Source organism: Mustela nivalis (assembly GCF_964662115.1).
Source record: "Mustela nivalis genome assembly, chromosome: 6".
NCBI lineage: Eukaryota > Metazoa > Chordata > Mammalia > Carnivora > Mustelidae > Mustela > Mustela nivalis.
In genome coordinates, this window is record NC_139025.1 from 31,241,706 (window position 1) to 31,263,449 (window position 21,744).

The 21,744-nt window shown below is 38.3% G+C and overlaps 1 protein-coding gene across 2 annotated transcripts; it reads left to right on the forward strand.

The window, feature by feature from the left end:
• Positions 1 to 1,734: 1,734 nt before the first annotated feature.
• On the forward strand, positions 1,735 to 20,207 carry LOC309866345 (cytochrome c oxidase assembly protein COX16 homolog, mitochondrial). 2 transcript variants are annotated; one of them, XM_082734020.1, is made up of 4 exons: positions 1,735 to 2,028; positions 9,722 to 9,793; positions 17,240 to 17,302; positions 19,926 to 20,207. In XM_082734020.1, exons 1-4 carry the CDS (start codon positions 1,960 to 1,962, stop codon positions 20,040 to 20,042), a joined length of 321 nt encoding a protein of 106 aa, XP_082590146.1. In that variant the 5' UTR covers positions 1,735 to 1,959; the 3' UTR covers positions 20,043 to 20,207. The 2 variants fall into 2 exon arrangements, with proteins under 2 accessions (XP_082590146.1, XP_082590147.1); XM_082734021.1 differs by lacking the exon at positions 9,722 to 9,793 and having other exon boundaries at positions 1,736 to 2,028.
• The last annotated feature ends 1,537 nt before the right edge of the window (positions 20,208 to 21,744 follow it).

A 21,744-nucleotide genomic window follows, 5' to 3' on the forward strand; every position in this document is an offset into this window, starting at 1 on the left:
AAGTACAAAAAATCACATTAAAGGAGACCCATAGCAACACTTTATATGCCCATCCCTCCAATCCTAAATTCTCTTGAGTTCTATAACTGCTCCAGACTCTTTCCCATAATCGACATAATTTTTTCCCAGCACTTTGCACTGTGCAGCTTGACTTAACTTCTCAGGCTAAGTGCTCCCACCTTATTGCTTCAGTCCCCAGGTTTGCATGGTGTCTCTTCCTTGGAGAGATTGGGGCGACAGAAGATTTGAGAAATAGGGGTAAGAAATTTTCAATCTCACTTTAATAAAGCCTGTCCTGATCAGTCCAAAACCACCCTTGGCTTAGCTCAGGTGATGCTTCTTTGGGGAAGGAGTAGTTGGGAGGTTTGACTCATTTCCTCAGTGTCAGAACCAAAAATTAAACCCCAAGGTTTAAATTCAAACTCTGAAGTATCCTTCCCTCTTTCCTGTTTTTCATCTTGCTTGGATGCTATTTGGAGGAACAGTGACTTTATATACTAAAACAAAATACAGTGTGATAGTGTTCTGCAATATATATTAGTCAAAAGCTATTGGAGCTCTGAGAAGGGAGTAATTTATATTGCCCGTGGAATAAGGGAGGCTTCAAGAACGTGGGGTCCTTGAAGCTGCATTTTGGATATGTGGAAGTTCATGCAATCCTCAGGGAATAATGTCTCCTCCAAAATTGAGTGTGGAGTGAATGGAGAAGAGTAGCAGAAAAGGCAGGCCATTATAAAGGACCTTAAATTCCTTGCTAAGAAAATTGGAATGATTAGTATAGGTAAACAAACAAACAAATCCAACCAGGAGAATCTCATTTATGCTTTTTAGATGACTTTTCAGCAGTGTGGAAGATAGACTTGAGAATCACAACTAAGGTTATGTTTGTTTTTTGGGTTTTTTCATACTTGACCCTGTGGGCCTATAGATATGGGTGTTATAAGATCAGGTGAAAGGCAGCGGGGGAGTTTCTCAATATGAGACTTCCTATTGTGGAATGACTTCAATATGTGGAAGGATGACAAGGGATTAAACCAGAGTATTTCCATGGCACTAGAGGCAGGGACAGATGAGAAGATCTCAAGGATAACATGGGAAATGTTACTCCATGTCACCTGTATTTTATACTATTATGTCAGCTCAAATAGCACGTGGTAGGTGAGGCTTTCTCCCTCACCCTGGCAAATGGCACGTGGGGGCTGGTTCCTGAGCAACTGTTGCACTTAAGGCACAGGCTCATTTGTTTGCCCACTAAACTACCAGCTTCTTTAAGGCAGGGATTATATCTTTTCGTCTCTGTTTTCCTCACACCTTCTAATGACCTGCAAAAATGTGTGCTGGAGGGTTGCAGAATGAGTGGAAAACAGACATTCATAAATGGCTGAACATTACAGGCTATCTAGTAGTTAAAGCACTAACATTAAAGGTTCAGTGATATCCAGGGACTACACCGATTGCCATTCGACCTACCCTTTCATGGTGACTTATTTCTAAATCTTAATTATTAAGCTGGAGAACTCCCCATCCCACAAATAGCCAAGAGTACCAGAAGCTGCAATACTAGCTCACAAAGTAATTATTTTTTTCCTTAGCTGATTTTATAGAGCGGCTATGTACTAGGGAACGTCAGAAGACGGTGGCCAAGACCCAGAACGTGGGAGGTATCTGTTTCCACATCATTTGATGAGGACTACAAATACGGCTTCAATCCCGAAGTCCCGACTACAAACCAATGTCCCGGAACCAAATGGCCGACACACGAATTTCCCCCCGGACGCGCGAGTGTGTTACGCGCATCTATTGCTTTTGCCTGGCGGAGGCCGATCGGGAGAGGACCAGCACCGAGAGGCCAAGGAAAGGAGGCGAATCAAGGACTTCCTCCTGGGGAGGGAGCTTGGATTCGGGAGGCCGCGTTAGGGCTGTCGGACTAGGCGTCCGCGCGCGTGGGAAAGTTCAGTCATGTCTGTACATTCGGTGATGCGCACCCTGCGCAAGAACAAGACGCTTCGCTATGGAGTCCCCATGCTGGTGAGCGCAGGCGGGGAGAACGCGTGGGGCGGGATTCCGGAAGGGGCGGGGCGTCCGCTCGGCGGGTCCCAGCGGTCCTGATCCGGGAGGCAGGGGGCGGGGAGCCGCAGCGTGGGCGGGGAAGGGGCGGGGAAGGGGCGGGGAAGGGACTGGCGGCAGGTGGCTGTCCTAGTCCTCTCCCTTCGCTCGCTCGTACCAGCATCTGGAGTTGCCCCTTTACCCTCCCTAGTAGTCACCAGGGTGTGCTTCAGGGCGCGAGGCCAGAACCGGATTTTGCCCCAGGTCTGGGTAATTACTAAACTGACATTGTTAACCCCTGCTACATCTGGACGGCGGTGTGGCTCGTTGGAACCAGGTGTATTTACTTAACTTGAACAGTTTCGGGCATCTCCACGTTTCAGCTTCCTGGTTTGTTTAATTCTTCCCGGGTTGCTGGTAGGAGTTCAATAAAACCTTGTGAAAACTGAGTGAATAGCACGGTGCCTGCCACATTGTAGCACCTTTCAAAAGGTCGCTGACTTGCAGTTGATCATTTTGAAGCACGTTGAGTGTACTTTTGGTGTTTATGTGTTTGCGTCCTGTCCTACACTGAGTTCCCCGAGGATCTCATTCGTCTAGAAGGTACAGGTTGAGGTTGACCTAACACCAGCCAGAGCTGGAATCCAGCCAGATAACTTTCTGTCTCCCCTTTTTTGTTGTTGCTTCACCTTAGCAAGTTATTTTGCTTCAGCAAGCCTTGATGTGATAGTAAATGAGACAATTTCAATAAAACGTGTGGACAAAAGCCACTTTCTTTTAAATCCTTAACAGTTGAATCCTTTGTATGGATCTTGGTAAGATGAGGTTACCAACTTTCACATTTAAGCAGAACTAAAGGAGAGAAGTGACCTTAAAAAATTTAAAGAAAACAGTCTTCAAAGATAATGCAGTGATTATATTTGTGTAAATGACAGGGCGTGTGTAAAAACTATCCTCCCTCTAGGTTCCTCTGCCCCCAAATGGAGATCCATTCAGAAGCATTGTGGTCGTGGTCACTAACTTGATGTCACCTGCATGTCCCAGGGAGAGCCAACTTGATTTTGTTTCTTATTTTTCAAAATCACAAGCCCAGATATTAAAACCACTAGTGTTGAAGTACCTTCTAGGAGTTTAGGGGTTTCCTTTTGTATTTTATTTCAGGGAATGGAAAGTACCACAGTAGCCTTTTCCCCAAATGTGTTACCCTTTACTGGTCTCTACATCTATACCAGACCTAGAGAACCATGTTTCAAAATATGAGTCCTAAACATATTAATAAATTGTAGAGGAAATTGTTGAATTCAGTACTTTGAAACCAAACAGTACTGGAAAGAACTCAAAAGATACATCCTCTTCATCACGTAACAGTTGCATATGCCATAATTACTATACTACATTTATCTTCAAGCTGAAATTATTTCCTCTCTTGGATAAATATTAATGCTTCATAGGACATACAGAAGAGGACTTTGAACACCAGGTATATATGCAAATACAACTCTCCTTCCCTCCGTGTCCAAACTACTTGAAGAAAGAGAATATACTTGTTTCAGCTTCCACACTATCCATTTAGTCAGGATTTGCCTTTCTAATTTGACCAGTGACCTACTGGTTCCTACACACCAAAAAATTAGCCCATTCAGGTTCAGCGTTTATGCTATATTCACAGAGTTATGCAACTACCACCACTGTCTAACTTCAGAATAATTTCATCAGGGACACCATGTTCATTAGTAGTCAATTCCTGTTTTCTCCTCTCTCCCCCCAACATAGGCAACCACTAATCTACTTCTGTCTATAGATATATATTTTTTTAAGATTTTAATTATTTATTTGACAGAGAGAGATCACAAGTAGGCAGAGAGGCAGGCGGAGAGAGAGGAAGGGAAGCAGGCTCCCCGCTGAGCAGAGAGCCTGATGCGGGGCTTGATCTCAGGACCCTGGGATCATGACCTGAGCCAAAGGCAGAGGCTTTAACCCACTGAGCCACCCAGGAGCCCCTGTTTATACGTTTAATAGTGTAATATGACATGTGGTCTTTTGTGACTGATTTCTTTCAATTAGCATAGTGTTTTCAAGATTCATTCACGTTATAACATGTATCAAAACTTTATTCCTTTTTATGGCTAAATAATGTCCTAACATTTGGCTAGAAAATTTTTAATCCTAATCCTGTCCTATTTATTTATCATTTTATTTATTCATTGGTGAACATTTAGATTGTTTCCAGTTTTTGGCCATTGTGAATCATGCTGCTACGAACATTCATGTACAGGTTTCTGTATGGATGTATGTTTTCTTTTCTCTTACGTATCTCCCCAGTGATAGAACGGCTGGGTTATATGGTACTCCATTTTGAGGAACTGTCAAGCTATTGCCCAGAGAGGCTACATCATTTAACATTCCCACCAGCAATGAATCCTCCGTGTCCTTGCCAACACTTGCTAATGTCCATCTTTTCTGTTACACTCTTCTCAGTGAATGGGAAGGTATCTTATTGTGGTATTCATTTGCATTTCCCTCAAGACTAATGAATATGGAACATCCTTTCATATGCCTACTGGTCATCTGTATCTCTTTGAAGAAATGTTTATTCAGATCATTTGCCCACTCTAAATCGGGTTATTTTTCTTTTTATTGGGTAGAGGTTTCCCTAAACACCTGGAACCAGTAAGTCTTTTTTGAGGGCCTCTGTGTGCTTGTTTTGGTGTGTCTTCAACACTCAGCCAGGCAGGTTACAACTCTGCCTTGAGATTTTACTTCCCATTTGCTCAGAGACTCAAGGTTAGCCACAGGCAAGTGTTTAAGGCCTTCTCAGATCTTTCCTGAGCTTACACAACTCTGGGCTTGGGACAATTCTGTTCATGAGCATTTCCTTCTAGATTCTCAGGAATATATTAGAACTTTTCAGAGTCCTCTGTGGACACCTTATTTCTCATATTTTCTTTTAAGCTTTTTGTTTAGACTGTTATTTGCCTTGTTGCCTACCATCCCAGGCAGTCACGATGTTAAACAATTGCCTCTGAATTTTTTCAGCAAACAGTTCTTGGGAGAAGTCTATTAGTACTAGTTGAGATCAATGTCAGGAAAACTGAAGTAAGCCTTGTGACTGTGATTTCCACTGAACCACCAGATCGGGTCAAGCAGTGACAGTTCTCAGAGAATAAGATTTTAAGGAGCCCCAACCCCATGCTGCCCATTTAGAGGTTCCTGCTTTGTACCATGATGCGTTCTATTTGTTCTCATGGCTACCAGGGAGCTGGGGCAGAGAGGTGGGAATAAAAATGCCACCAACCTTTTTGTTCTTGCTGAAAGGTAGTCTCCTTCTTTAGAAGATGTTCCCAACATTACTGCAAGTCTTTGCTTAATTTTCAAATTTCTGAAAAAGTTGCTTTGACAACTTTTGCCAGTTTTCTCATTGCTTTGATGGAGAAGATTTTTGGAGGTTCTTAGTCTGCCATTTCACTTGATGTTATCTTTTGGTTCTTTTTTTTTTTTCTATGTCTTTGGTGAGATTTTCTAACTTTTCATTTGTTTTAAGAACATTTGTTACTGCTCTCTGAAGCATTTTTATAATGATTCCTTTAAAATTTTTGTTAGGTCATGGGGTGTCTGGGTGGCTTAGTCAGTTAAGTGTCCCAACTCTTCGTTTGGGCCCAAGTCATGATCTCAGGGTCCTGAGATCCAGCCAGCATGGGCATGGGGCTCCCTGCTCAGCGGGGAGTCTGCTTCTCCCTCTCCCTCTGCCCCTTCCCCACAGGTGCAGGTGCAGGTGCAGTAGGTGCTCTCTGTCTCTGTCTCTCTCTCTCTCTCTCAAATAATGAATAAATCTTAAAAAAAAGATAAATAAAATCTTTGTCAGATCATTCCAACATCTGGTTTATCTCTTGATACTGTCTCTTGATAGTCTTTTCTAATTCAACTTGCTGTTTTCCTGATTCTTGCTATGACAAATGCGTTTTTATTGTATTGTGGACATTCTGAATATTATGTTAGGAAACTCTGTATCCTATTTAAGTCTTCTACTTTAGCAAGTAGTTGCCATGCTTAGACTTAGCTTGTAGGTAATAGCATACTATTTTGGGCTTTCTTTCCAATAATAATTTAGGTTCCAGAACCCTTGCAGTGCTATTCTGGTATGCTTTGTTTGTTTACTTGGTGCTGCTTTGTTCCCCTGGTGCCTGCTTGATCCCTTCTAAAGGTGGAGTGTTAGTAATCAACATGTGAATATTTTTAAAATTACAGGATTGATTGAGATCACAAAAGAAATTAATGTAGGTAGAGAAGACCAGACATTGTGCGCTGGGGTACTCCCAACATTAGGGGGTTGAGTGTACAAGAAGAACCAAAAAAGACACTAAGAAGTATTCTCAGGTAAAAGAAAAACCAGGTGTAAGGGGGAAAGGAGGAAAGTGATCAACTGTGTCAGATGTTGCTCATGAATAAGATGAGAACAGAGAGTTAACCATTGGATTTGGAAATGTGGATGTCTTTTGTGGTTGGAATGGGTCTAAGAGAGAGTGGGAGGGACAGTGAGCATCAACAACTCCTTCGAGAAATTTTACTGCATATAGGAACAAGGAGAGAGGACAGTAATGTTAGGAAGTGAGGTCTAGAGAGGTTTATTAATAAGTGGGAGAAATAATAGCATTTTTTATGATGACTCCTATGGTAGTGAGCAAGATTTTCATGATCTAGGAAATGAGAGAATTGATGAATCCGGTTCCTTCAATAGATAAGATAATACGGGATCTATTGCACAAATGAAGATATTTAGTTAGGAGTGTAGATACTGTGGTAAGGAGTGGTAGGTGGTACAGTTCTGGCCCTGATCAGAATTAGCACAGATTTCACAGAGTAGGGGGATAGTCCTTCATGAAACTCCCCTTATTTTAGACACCAGCTGAAAGCTCTGGGATTTTTAGACTACCTGTGCTTCTGATACAACTGATTATAAATTCATGGGTTCCTGTTAACCCCCTCAAGTTCAGTAATTCACTAGAATGACTCACAGAGCTCAGAGAAAGCACTATACTTAGAATTATAGTTTTATTTTAAGGGGTATAAATTAGGACTAGCCAAAAGAAGAGACCAGAAGAAACCAAAGAGACCAAAAGAAGAGGGGTAAGGTCTGAAAAGTTTCCAAAGCAGAGTTTCCATTTTTCCTCCTGTGAAATCAGGGCATGCCACCTTCCCAGCACATTGATGTGTTGACCAGCCAGGAAGCTCAACCAAGCTTCAGTGGTCCAGAGTTTTTTTAATTGGGTTTTATTATCTAGGTATGGTTAATTGAATCATTAACAATGTGAGGGAACTCGGTGTCCAGCCCCATCTCCTTGGGGGTCAGGTTGATATCATAGGGCTTAAAGCCGCATCCCTCTAGTCATACGGTTGGTCATTCCAGCATGGCCTGACTGTATACTGTAACTATTTAGGGGCCTGCCCTGAGTCACCTCATTAGCATAAACTCAGGTGTGGTCCTAAGGGCCCCCCACCAATAACAAAGATACTCCTGTCACTCAGGAAAGTTCCAGGTAGTACTTTCTGCCCAGGAACCCAAGACAAAGATCAGACAAATTCTTCATTATGTACCATGTGGGTACTACGATTGTAGAAGTTCCAGAAAGATGTAATGGATGCCTGGACTAGAATGTTAGAAGAAGGTATAGTCAGAAATTGTCAGTTGCAGGAAATATTTTAAAAGTAGAAGTGATGGGGCGCCTGGGTGGCTCAGATAGTTAGGCATCTGCCTTCGGCTCAGATCATGATCCCAGGGTCCTGGGATTGAGCCCCACATTGGGCTCCCTGCTTGGCAGGGAGTCTGCTTCTTCCCCTCTCTCCCCCTGTACCCCCTGTTTTTGCTCTCTCACTCTCTCTGTCAAATGAATAAATAAAATCTTAAAAAAAAAATAGAGGTGACAGAACTCAGGGATGGATTAGATGTGAGATACAAATGAAAGAAGCTTATGATGATTACAAAGAAGTTTGCTTGAGCTGTTGGATGAAAGCTGTTGACATTTACTGGAAAGAGTGTTGGGGTACAGTTTTTTTTAATGTTTATTTATTATATCTGCTAGACTTTTTTTTTTTTTTTTAAGATTTTATTTCTCTGAGAACATGTGGGGAAGGGGCAGAGAGGAGAGAGGGTGAAGCAGACCTCCCCCCATGGCGGCCCAATGGGCAGATTGCAGGGCCTGGAGTTCATAACCTGAGCTGAAGTCAGATGCGTAACCAACTGGGCCACCCAGGTGCCCCATGTGTCTGTTAGACTTTAAAGTGGAAATGTCAAATAGGAAGGCAATGGGATGTTTGCCATTGAAAGCGTGCATTTGGAGGTGGTTAGGTTGTAGAGTCCATTTAAAGCCATGAAATTGGATGACGTCAGCTATGGAACCAGTTTTGATTGTGAATAGTTGGAAGAAATGTGAAAATTGGAGCCTTTGGGAATACTTCCAACATTTTGAGGTTGGGAAGATGAGGAAGAATGGAAAAAAGGAGACTGAGACAGAGTTATGAAAGCCAGGGATGTGTCTCTTCATTGAGACACAAAGACAAGCGTTATTTTACTTATACAGGTAATTCTTACGTATTGACATTGCCAGATATTTTTCCTGCTTTGTTGTCTCTTGATTTTGTGTTGTTATTATTTCATTTATTTGTCAGGATAGATGTTTAAAATTTTTATGTGGTCAGACTTACTGGGTTTTAAAATTTATAACCTAAAGGTTTTGTTAGTATTTCAACCTTAAAATTGTAAAGTATTATATTTTACACTGTTTTATATCTTTATATTTCCTTATTTGGTGATATTAGTATATTGACATAAAAACGAAGGTAGTGATCAAACTTTATTTTTATCGAAATTGCTAGATTATTACAGCTTTAGGATTAAGGGTGAAACCCATTAGATTATTGGAAGAGGTGCTAAAACAGCAGTGACAGTTGGAGGGATCTTTTAAGTTTTTCCCTATATTGAGAAGTGTGGTATATTTTATGAGATTCTTTTATTAGTTGGTAAGAAAATGGAGAAAAATGCTGTCTAGTTAGCTTATTTTGCAAACACAGAAAATTGAAAGAATTCTGGTCTTGAAGAAATGAGGCCAGAATTTAATTCCTAGCTCTACTCAGTATGATCATAGCCAAGTCATTTAGTTGCCTGTCCTTTTATTTCCCCATCTTTTAAATGGATTTTTTCTTAGCTTTAGTTCTTTTATAAGATCAACTAATACAATGCTTGTGATGATGTTATTTAAACCATAAGGTGTAATACAAGCATGAGAGGGCAGCTGGGTGGGTCAGTTGGTTAAGTGTCCGGCTCTTGGCTTCTGCTCGGGTCATGATCTCAGGGTCATGTGATCAAGCACCACATTGGGCTCTACACTCAGCACTCAGCACAGAGTCTGTTTGTCTCTCTCCCTCACCTCAAATAAACAAATAAAATATTTAAAAATGAACAATAACAAAAAAACCAAGTAATGGGGTACTGACTTTGGTAGTTGGTGATAGGGTAAAATGTTTCCTAGTGACAGTACATACTGCATCTACGGATGAATGGTCGCTCACCAAGAAAATAATGTATTGGGTTTCATATAAACTGCCACTGTTGACATTAGTCTGAAGATAGACTGAATTCTGCCCTTCTGTTTTGTTTAACTGTTTCCTTTCTATGTTTCAGTTGCTGATAGTTGGAGGTTCTTTTGGTCTTCGTGAGTTTTCACAAATCCGCTATGATGCTGTGAAAATTAAAGTAAGGACTGTAATTGGAGTTTAACATGTGTCTGTGTATATGATTGTTCAGGTTTAGATGTGTTTACTTAGTGTACTAAGCAGTGTAAGTTTTGTCTAACTTTTCAAGGGGTTGTATGATCCTTGGGCTCTTTCTTACTCTTTAAGACAACATGAGTGATCGTATGGAAATGAATCATGAAGTATAAAGAATTTAGTTATCTAAATTCTATTTCTAAATTCTATTTCTACTTCTATTCATATTTATATCTAAATTCTATTTCTATTTCTATTCATAGAAAATTTGCAATACTGCATTCTCCAATGAAATATATTCAGTAGAGTTGTTTTTAGGATTTAAAAGGGGCTGGAGAATGTTGGACAATTTCACTCCCATTATATTATTCTAATTACAAATTAGCTGTTTTATATTAATACCAGTAATTTTATAAATTATATTGATATATAAAGTATACTGATAAACTGAAGGAAAGGAAAATTATTTTTGATTACAAATAATGATACTTATCTTTTTTAGGTATATGTTTATATGTTATATATGAAACTATACATATAAATATATGTGAAATTTATTTCACAGGTGAGGAAACTGAGGCTCAGAGAGCTTCAGTAACTTACCTATGGATACATGGCTATTTAGAGGTAGTGCTAGGATTTTCACCCTCTTTGATTTACAATCACAAACAAATTTAGGCCAGGTGTTACATAAGAACTCTAGTTAAATAACTCTGATTAATTCATTCAGAAGTATGTAGTTTTTTGGGGCACCTGGGTGGCTCAGTTGGTTGGGCGACTGCCTTCAGCTCAGGTCATGATCCTGGAGTCCTGGGATCGAATCCCACATTAGGCTCTCTGCTCGCCAGGGAATCTACTTCTCCTGCTGACCTCTCTCCTCTCATGTTCTCTCTCTCTCAAATAAATAAATAAAATCTTAAAAAAAAAAAAGAAGTATGTAGTTTTTGTTTGTGGCCACATATGACATTTGAGTTTTTCCCCAGTTTTGTATATGTAAAGCATATATATATGTATAATTTCCTATGTACATATATATAATAGTTATATATACAAATTTTTCTACCAATATTATTGGGATCTGCTAGTGAAATATATATTATATAATGTATATTAATTATATTAATTAATAATTATTAGTAGGAAAGTAAAGTGTATTAGAGACCCATTCAATTTTCTCAGTTAATTTTATAGTTTAAGAGAAACACCAACTTCAACTAGTCTTAAAGGCAGTAAGTATTAGGGTAAATATTAAATCTAAAAAGAATGTATAATATATATAATGTTCCATGAAATCATGTTTCTATTTCCTTTCTCCTTTAGTATCTTGAATATATATGTTACTTTAAAGTCCTATCTCCAATGTACATCAACTATAGATCTGCTTTAGTGTCTAGTTTTTTTCCCTTGTCAGTTTTGTGGGTAAATGTTCTGTCTTTGAACACACCTTGTAATTTTAATTTTGTTATTTTTATTTTAAGATTTTATTTCTTTATTTAATAGAGAGAGTGAGAGAGAAAGAGAGAAAGTGAGAGAGAGAGCATGAGCGGGAGGGGCAGAGGAGAGTACAGAAGCAGACTCCGTGCTGAGCAAGGAGCCCGATGCGGGACTCGATGCCACGACCCCGGGATCATGACCTGAGCCGAAGGCAGAAGCTTAACTGACTGAGCCACCCAGGCGCCCCGACCTTGTAATTTTTTTTAACTGAATACTGGATCTTGGATAGCCTGGGGGCCAATCCCCTTCCTGCACTGGAGGAGTGAGTGTTGAAGTTGATCACTGCTCCAATGTCTGTTGGCCACTTATATTTCCTTTTTCGTGCGTCCTCTATTGTGATGTTTTAGGTCTCGGTTGCCCATTTTTTCTGTGGATATTTGGTCTTTTTCTTATTGTTCTGTAAGATTTCTTTATACATGGCAGATCATAAACCTTTTCGTCATCTTAATGGTGTCTTTTGATGAACAAGTTTAGTGTTGTCTGTTATTCCTTTTTTACTCAGAGTTACTTTTTCTTTTTGTCCTTTTAAGAAGTTTTTCTTATGCCAAAATAAAAATATTTTTCAATACGATTGCTAAAATTTTTTGTTTGGCCTTTTATACTCAGATCTGCAACTATAAAACCCAAATGGAATTGATTTTTTGTACACAGTGTGAGGAATTGTGATATTCTGATTTATAAGAGATAGGTATTTGGTCTTTGCCCTATTTTCTGGCATTGAACTAAAATTCCTGGAATTTCCTAAGTGTTGAGAACAAGCAAGGTGCCTTTTGTTGTGTGAATGATTTATGGAATGCCCCTGGGTAACCTAAAGATGAGGGCTGGTTGCTAGGAGAGCCAGCCTTGTGAGACAGGGTTGGAACTTTCAGTCCCACCTCTTGACTTCCAGGGAGGGCAGTAGGGCTAGAGGTTGAATCAGTTGCCAATGGCAAGGGCTTAATCAGTCATCCCCATGTAATGAAGCACGAATAATACAAAAAAGATAAGATTCAGACAAATTCCTGGCTGGGGAACTTGTAAAAGTGCTGGGAGAGTAGCCCTCTTAGAAAGGACGTGCAGGGGTGCCCGCGGTGGCTCAGTGGGTTAAGCCTCTGCTTTCGGCTCAGGTCATGATCTCAAGGTCCTGGGATCGAGTCCCGCATTGGGCTCTCTGCTCAGCCGGGAGCCTGCTTCCTCCTCTCTCTGCCTGCCTCTCTGCCTACTTGAGATCTCTCTGTCAAATGAATAAATAAAATCTTACAAAAAGAAAGAAAGAAAGAAAGAAAGGACATGCGATCTCCACACCCTTCCCTTGTACTTTGCCTGTGTGTCTTTTCCATCTGGTCTTTTATAAATAAAATGTTTCAGTTCTGTGAGTTGCTCAGGGAGGGGTTGTTGGAGCCTCCAGTCTATAGACAGTCAAGTACAGGTGACATCCTGGATATGCAGTTGGTGTGTGAAGTGGGGAAGGGGGCTATCTTAGATGACTGAGCCCCTAACCTGTGAGACCTGACTCTTATCTCCAGGTAGGTAGTGTCAGAATTGAGTTAATTGCTTGGTGGTTTGGAAAAAAAACCCACACACGATGGAGGAACTATAACGGAACTAGCTGTCACTCAACTAATCTGAGTTTGTTTGCTCCTTGGTGAGTTGTAGATAGAGATTACAACAGCTAATCTATAGGAATTACAAAGGCGGAGTTGTTACACAAAGGAAACTTGATTTGCAGCAAACAAGAAGATGATCATGGAAATAACTTCCAAATCCATGACTACCCAAACAGGGTTGAGAGAGTTCTTTTTATTTAAGATTAAGATGGATATTCAGAAAGGGGAGCTTGGTCATCACACGTAAAGGCAGGAATAAGGTTGTGCAGACATAGTGTCTTATGAAACCTGTGCTCCTCACAGGGCAAAGACTTTAATACTGTACTGGAGCATAGTAACTGTTGGACAAAGGGAAGGGGCTATGGACATGATCCACGAGCCAGTATAAACTGGATGGGATCTTTCTTTCTTTTTAGGATTTTATTTATTCATGACAGAGAGATAGCCAGACAGGGAGAAACAGGTTTCCCCTGAGCAGGGAGCCCGATATGGGGCTCCATCCCAAGACACTGGGATCATGACCTGAGCCGAAGGCAGACTCTTAAATGACTGAGCCACCCAGGTGCTGAGCTGGATGGGATCTTGGGCTGGTTTTCTCAGGTAAGGTCTGACAGGGCCTGCTTGTTCATAGACTGGAATCTTATCAGTTGACCCATAGCCAGTGTATTTCTTAGTGGGGTCTGAAAAGAAACAGTAGCTGATACAGAGAAACAGTTCTGAAAAACAAGCTTTAAATAGCACTGGGAGTTTTACCATTGATTTTTGTTTGTTTGTTTCTGATATGGTTAGGCTATCTACTGGCCTATTAGAGACTTAGTTTTTACATTCCCATTGTTCCCTTAAAATTCTTAACTGCTGTTTTGTTTTTTTTGTTTTTTCTTTTTCTTATTCATTTCTTTGTAATTCTAACACCCCCAAGGCAGTTCTGCAAAGAAGTGTGCTTGGTTAAGTAGAGTTGGTAAGGCACACATCCAGGGGGTGGGGGAATAGTGGCAGGGGATAGCTGGGGACCTGAAATGTCTGGGTCTTTCTTTTTCTGGGGATCCCTAACTCTGCTTATAGAATGTTTCCCCTAATATAGATAATAGTTGTCCAAGCACCATTTACTGACAGAACATTTTCCTTCCTGCTCTTCTGTGTCTGTTTTGTTGTCTGTTCTGTTGCATTAATTTATTTACAAATTACATTGTGGTTTTCAAATTAATTGTGCATCCTGAGAAATGAACTCACCTTGATCTTGGTATACTGTCTTTTTGGTATGTTGCTGTCTTTTGTAGTATGTTCTTCAGGAATTCTGCATTAGTGAAGTTGGCCTGTTCTCTTACTATCTTTTTCAAATTTTGACATCAAACTTGTGCTCACCACATAACTAGAAGGTTTTTTGTTACACTGGCATTATTTCTTCTTTAGTAGAATCCACTGGTAAAGCTATCTGAACCTAGGATTTTCTTTACGTAAGATTTTAAAGTTCAGATTCATCTCTTTATACATTATAACACTGTTCAAATAGTTTATTTTTTCTATTACATTTTAGAAAGTTGTAGTTTTCTTTTCTTTTTTTTTTTTTTAAGATTTTATTTATTTATTTTACAGAGAGAGATCACAAGTAGGCAGAGAGGCAGGCAGAGAGAGAGAGAGAGAGAAGCAGGCTCCCTGCTGAGCAGAGAGCCCAATGTGGGACTCGATCTCAGGACCCTGAGATCATGACCTGAGCCGAAGGCAGTGGCTTAATCCACTGAGCCACCCAGGCGCCCAGAAAGTTGTCGTTTTCTATGAATTTGTCCATTTTGTTTAATTTTTCAAGTTTGTGGGCCTAAAAGTATTCATATTATCCAAGTATCTGTTGCCCATAAAATTTATACTGTCGACGTCCTTTTCATTCTGAATACTCATATATGTGACTTCTCCTTCTTCTAAGTCGATTTTACTTGAGATTTATCGATAACTTTTGGTTAAGTTTATTCTCTTGTCATGCATTTGTTTGATTTTTAATTAGTTCTGTTCTCTATTTACTTTTTTTTTCTTTTTTCTGACTTTATGAGGTAGATTCTTAGCTCTTTGCCTGTTCGTCTTTTTCTTTTTATAATTTTTTAAAGAATTTTATTTATTTATTTGACAGAGAGCATAAGCAGAGGGAGCAGCAGGCAGAGGGAGAGGGAGAAGCAGGCTCCCCACTGAATAGAAAGCCTGATGTGGGACTTGGTTCTAGGACCCTGGGATCATGACCTGAGTCAAAGGCAGCTGTTTAATTGACTTAGCCACTCAGGCATCCTCTTTTTTTGTAATATATGCTTATAAGCTGATGAATTTCCCTTTAAACATGGGCCTAGCATGTCATGCAAGTTTAATATATAATATGTTCACAATCGTTTAATTAAAAATGTTTTCAGTTATTCAGAAGCTACTTAGAAGTGTTTTTCCTTAATTTATAAGTATAGGGGATTTTCTAATTATTTTTTATGGATTTCTAACTTAGATGCATTGTGATCAAAAAGAATATTTTCAATGAGCTCATTCTTTGATATTTGTTGAGACTTACTTTATGACACAGCATATGATCAGTTTATATATAATGTGCACTTGAAAAAATTTACATCTGGCCGTGTTGGGTACATATTAAAATTTACACATCCATTTATACATTCATTTGGTCAAGTTTGTAGGGTTTTCTCAAATTTTATGTAGTGTTGACTTTTTAAATCTGTATTTTCTATCTGCTACTGAGAAAATTGTGCTGACATCTCTATTATGACTCTATTTCACCATGATATTAGGCACACATAATTTCAGATTAGTACATCTTCATGGGTGAAATAGTGTAATGAAGTTTTCCTTAAAAAAAAAAATTCAGGGCGCCTGGGTAGCTCAAATGGCTAGGCGTCTGCCTTTGGCTCAGGTCATGATCCTGGGGTCGTGGGATCAAGTCCTGCATGGGGCTTCCTGCTCCTTGGGGCGCCTGCTTCTCCTTCTGCCTCTGCCTCTCTCTCTCTCTCTCTCTCTCTCATGAATAAATAAAATCTTTTAAAAATTCAAATAAATATCAGTAAATTTAAAGATCAGGTTGGTTTTATTCATTGATTCCTGCATCTGGCAAAAGGAAATTTGAAGAGCTCTTTATCTGTATAAATATTGCTCTTTATGTGTATAAAATAGGAGACTTTTAAAGACTGAACTGAGCAGGGACAAGGAAAGAGCATGTAATTTCATCTTCCTCTGGGGGACAGACGGGGACAGTCAGGCAGTTTACCTCACTCCTCTGACCAGGAAGTTCCAGACTGACTGGTTAAGATTACATTCCTGGGAGAGAGTGGAACTTAGGTTAGATATTAAGTATCAGTTTGGTGATATGCTTAGCAGAAGTGACTCCATTTTGGACCTGTTGCCTTTTTCTTAACACTTTGCTTGCTAATAATGCTTCTTTCCTTAAAGGCTGTTTTGTTGGATGTTAATATGACTTCTTTAGCTTCCTTTTTAAGCTTAATCTTTCTATATACTTGGTTTTAAATATATCTCTTATAAACAGAATATATGTTTTTAATAGTCTTGTTTTTTAATTGGATCATTAAAGCCATTTGCATTTAATGTAAATTTTTATATATTTGGGTTTAAACATACTTCTTATGTGCTGTTTGTTACAGTTATTTCTTTCTGACTTTTTTGTGGTCCTCTTTTGGATTAACAATGTTTTATTAATTTGTTATTGTTCTTTTGGTTAGAAAGCTGTATTTTTACTCTTTCACTGAAGGGTACTCGAGATTATTGCAGGTTTTAGTTTTTGCTTTTTTCCTTCTACTGTTTGGTGTTGAGGGGGAGCAAGATATGCTGTCCCAAAATGAACCATTTTGACATGGGGATTATGTTGAGCTGAAGACCTAGCAGACTGTGGAAAGGATTTTTATCTCTCCTTTAGCTGCCTAAAACAACTTAGATGGAGGGTCTATACCAAGAAGAGACCTATTAGCAGGGATAACTTTTTATATCAGAAAGACTTACCTGCATGGCGTAGTGGACATTTGTTTCCCAAACATTTGCTTTTTATCTTCCTGTGAATTGTCTTCCTCCCCTTTTAAATGCTAGCTTCCTGCCTCATTTTCCTTAGCTCAGAATGATATTTAATTGCCTGACTCAATTTCCTGGCTACCTGTGAGTCTCATGTCTTTGTGGGCATCCTGTACATACATAATTAAATTTGTTTTTCTCCTGTTCATGTGTTTTATGTCAATTAATTATTAGGCCAGCCTCACCATCCCAGCCATTCCATATATAACTTTTTTCTCCCCTTATATAACTTTTTAAATTCAAAATTGAATCTAACAGACTTAAATAACTTATGGCTCCTTTCTTTTCTGCAGATTGATCCTGAATTAGAAAAAAAACTGAAAATGAATAAAATATCATTGGAATCCGAGTATGAGGTACATATGTTAATATATGTTATATGTTAATATAATCTCTCTTTTGTAGCAGTTAATATAATATAATATAATATATAATGTTAATATAATCTCTCTTCTGTAGCAGTTTTCCTAGCCAGTGACTGATTCTGCCTATCTTAAATTATTACCAGTGCAGAAAAAAATGACCCCAAACAATATGGTATTAGGACAACTATGTAGTCATTTGATAAGGAAATATGATGGATCTATATTTCATGTGTTAAAATGAATAAATTCTAGGTAGAGCAAAAATTTAAAAATAAAAAAAAGTGCTAAAATACTAGGAGAAAAAAATGGAGATTCTTTTTTGTGGTCTTGAGTCAGAAAAGTTGATTTAAATGTGATACAAAATTAAAAAAAAAAGTTTCCCCTTTCTCCACATCCTTGCCAACATTTGTTGTTCCCTGTATTGTTAATTTTAGCTATTCCAACTGGTATAAGGTAGTATCTCATTGTGGTTTTGATTTGTATCTCCCTGATACAAATGTGATGTGGAGAATAAATATCATTCTTAAACATAGGACAAGATACTAAGCTTATAGGAATGTTAGTTAAAATTATAACAATGTGTCATCGTCCACCCATCTGAATAGCAAAAATTCATGTTTAATAGCAAATGGTGTTATAGCATGTGGTTAGGGAAGATGTTCTCCATTTCTTGTATATTGTTGATTTTTGCCTGTGGATCATACTACTCTGTTTCTTTGTATGGTTAGTTATTTTGCTTGAAAGATGAACATTGTGAGTAATACATTGAAGAGACTTGTGAAAAGTGTTGATTTTCATTTTAGCAGGCAGTTCAATTATTGGCTGATTATTTTGAGCTTGGTTTGTCTTTTTAAGGAAGGCTGTGTGGAAAGGCTTTGGTGTTTCCTATACTGCTGTAATTCTATGGGACTCATTCTCCACATTGTCCCTCCAGAGGATCTTGTCAGAGCTTGGCTTGCAATGAGTCCAAAGCAGGTCTTACTCTCGGCATAATCCTTATTCCTAAAGATTAGCCTTTTTGGTGTCTCAGGCGTATGTCAAGGTAGAAGCTAGGTGTTAAAGAGAGGTCTCCACTGTAGCAGGGCTGAAAATCCAGTATTGATTGGCAGTGCGTTTCATTAGCACTTCTTGATTCTGTTTCATACTCAATTCTGTTAACAGTTGGTTGTTAAGTGGTAAGCCTTAGGTGGTCTTGCCCAACACATGTACAGCATGGTCTTCAGTTACTGTCTATGTTTTGCTAAATTCCACAGAGACACTTTCATTTACGGTAGACCTGTGAAGACTGGAACAGTTTTATGTGAAGTCGTTCTGCCAGCCTTGTATCCCATCTAAGAAATATTCTTAAATTCTCTTAAGCATATTTGTCTTATGTTACCTGGGTAAAGGCCATCTTTTCTTCAAAGCTTTTTGTAACTTTGGGTAATTTCAATACTGTACTTGAAAATAACTTAATTCCTTGCACATTAAATAAGTAGAACTTTGTTCATTTATATATAGACTCCTAGTGAAACTGTAAGTGACATTTAGAGCATGGTTTCAGTTCATTACTTCCCCATTATTTTGTCAAGACCAGTGACTTGCTACTTCTCAGTCTGTAAGCACTATGTCAGTAGTGATGCTCTGGAGGGTTTGTCTGGGAATAAATCTTCTTTTAGTTATTTTGGAAACCATAGAATTTGAGAGCTGAAGAAACCGTCTAGACCATTTGGTTTAGCCTTTTTATTATTACTTATGAGGGAATTAGTGCCCAGATGGCTTATTAAATCACTTGCCCAAGGTTATACAGCTTGTTAGTAAAAGAGAAAGGCTTATTATCCAAGTGTCAGTATAAATTCATATTGTTTTTCCTATCTCTGGATATAAGCTATTCTGTGTTCTCTGAGCCTTTTTTTCTCAGTAATTCCAGAACAATAAAAGTAGATGTAGAAAAGTTACTGTCAGAGTGGTGTTGAAGGGTGAAGAACCCATTTATAATTTTCCTTTTAATCTACCTTCATTTCTGTGCTGGGAGGCATTTCATACTGTGAAGGTATGATGACCCAAAACTGTAGTTCAAACTAGGTTTTATTGAATAAAAGGGATTTGCTCTTGGCAGCTGTGGGGAATGTCTTCATTTGCAGGCTCAGGCTCATTTCTCTGGTGCAGGACAAATCGCTAGTCTCTTTTCTTCCTTCTAGCAGACTTTAGGGTCACCACCTTTGTTCTTTTCCTCTCCTTTACTACTGTCACCATGCTGACCCATGCTAGTCATTATTAGCTGAGTCAGCCTTCAGAGTTGGACTTTTGTTTTCCCAGCTTCTTGCCTTCCTTTATGCTCTCAAAAATAAAGTATGCAAACTCTTCCTCTAATTCAGTAATTTTATTCTGATGGGGGGAGGGAAAAAGATATTCTAATTAACCTCCACAGCAAGCAAGAAAAATTGCAAATCCTAGAAGATATGTCATTACTTCAGTTAGTAAGTGTGACATGCAGTTGATTTATTTGTTAAAATTATAATTGAGGGCCTATTGGATTTTTTCCACTCATTTAGTCATTCATTTAGTAATGTCCTAATTGAAGCCACAGGACTTTTACCCTAATGTATATACTTTAATTTTTGTGGCTCTGTAGAAAATAAAGGACTCTGCTTTTGACGACTGGAAGAATATTCGAGGACCCAGGCCTTGGGAAGATCCTGACCTCCTCCAAGGACGAAATCCAGAAATTCTTAAGACTAAGACAACTTGACTCAGTTGATTCTTTTCTTTTCTTTTTCTTTTTTTTTTTTTTTAAACAAAAATGTTATCAACTGGAATTCCCACTACATACTCAGGGGGAAGAAAATTTCAGACCTGAAGAAGCTTGGATGTGAGTAATGTGATGACAGATAATCTTGATAAAAAGTCACAGTAACATCAGGCAGTGATTTTTTTTTGTGTCAATCCTGTGTAGGAAAATAATATCAATCACAGGTGATGAGAGTTTTGGTTTTACTTATAATACCTCACATGATATACTAATCAGTCTCCAAAGTATATAACTGATGATTATGTTGATACCATTAAAACATGTTGAGAAAATAATACTGTTCTTGGTTAAGGCAAAGATCATGTAGTAGCACATATTACATACAGATACAGCAAATTTGTTCAAGTATTCCAAATTTGTTATCTATGTGATTACAGTTTGGAAATACTGATTTAAAGGGATACTTTATGCCTTAGCATAATTTGCATGCAACTTGACTGTAGTTCTGTTCTTTTTCTTTTTTTAACTTGGGGTTTGCTATGATCTAAATGCTAGGCAAAAATATAGAATTGAGAGAAGTTGTTTTTTTTTAGTTTATTTTTTCCTTTTTACCTGTGTCTTAGCCAGCCTGTTACCCCACTCTCTGATTTTTTTCATACTGAGTTCCAGGTGCCTAAAGTCTCAATTGAAATACTCCCCTCTTGCTGTGAAGTGTGTAAACCTGGCGATTCACAGACCTGTACCCCTGGGGATAAAAATATATGTTTATAAAAAATAAAAAATTAAAAAAAAAAAAGAACAAGGTGCAAAGTAATAAACTCAGTCTATGTTCTTTAGCTAAAAAAAAAAAAAAAAAAAAAAAAAAAAGAAAGAAATACTCCCCCTTATGTTGACAAAAAATTATAAATCTACCTGCCTCTTGCCCAGTCAAGATCACTGTTTTCAGTGGGTTAGTTTTAGCAAAAAGAAAATCAAGCTGATTATTTAATGATGATAAATCATGAGATATTAAAGAACAGTTGGATTTCATGGGCCAAAAAAATAATAGACCTCCACTTAACATTGCTCCATGTACAAAAAGTAACTCAAAATGGATCTAAATATAAAACTCAAAACTTTTGGGAAAAGAAAGAAGAAAGTCTTCAGGACTTAGTGTATAATTCTTGAAAAATAGTTCTTAACAAAAACATTCATAAAAGAAAAACTTGGTAAATTGAATCTCATCAAAATTAAAAACTTGTTTTCCAAAGACCCCATTGAAAGTGAAAAGACAATCCAGACTGAGAGAAAATACTTGCAAACCACATTTATGATAAAAGGCTCATATCTAGAATATATGAAGAATTCTGAAAACTCAGTAATAAAAAAGCAAATAGTCCAATAAGAAAATGGTCAAAAGACACAAAGCAGCATTTCACTGAATATATTCACTATATGAATATGGCAAATAAGCACATGAAGAGAATGGTTGACATCACTAGCCATCAGGGAAATACACATTTGGACTACATTGAGAAATCACTACATACTTATTAAAATAGCTGAAATAAAAAAGTGACAATTCCAAATGCTGGTAAGGATGTGGAGAAACTGGACCCCTCACACATTGCTGGTATAATGTAAAATGGTACAACTCATCTAGGAAATTGTTTAACATTTTCTTTAAAAATAGCATGGGGGACTTCAGTTTCTGGTCAAACAT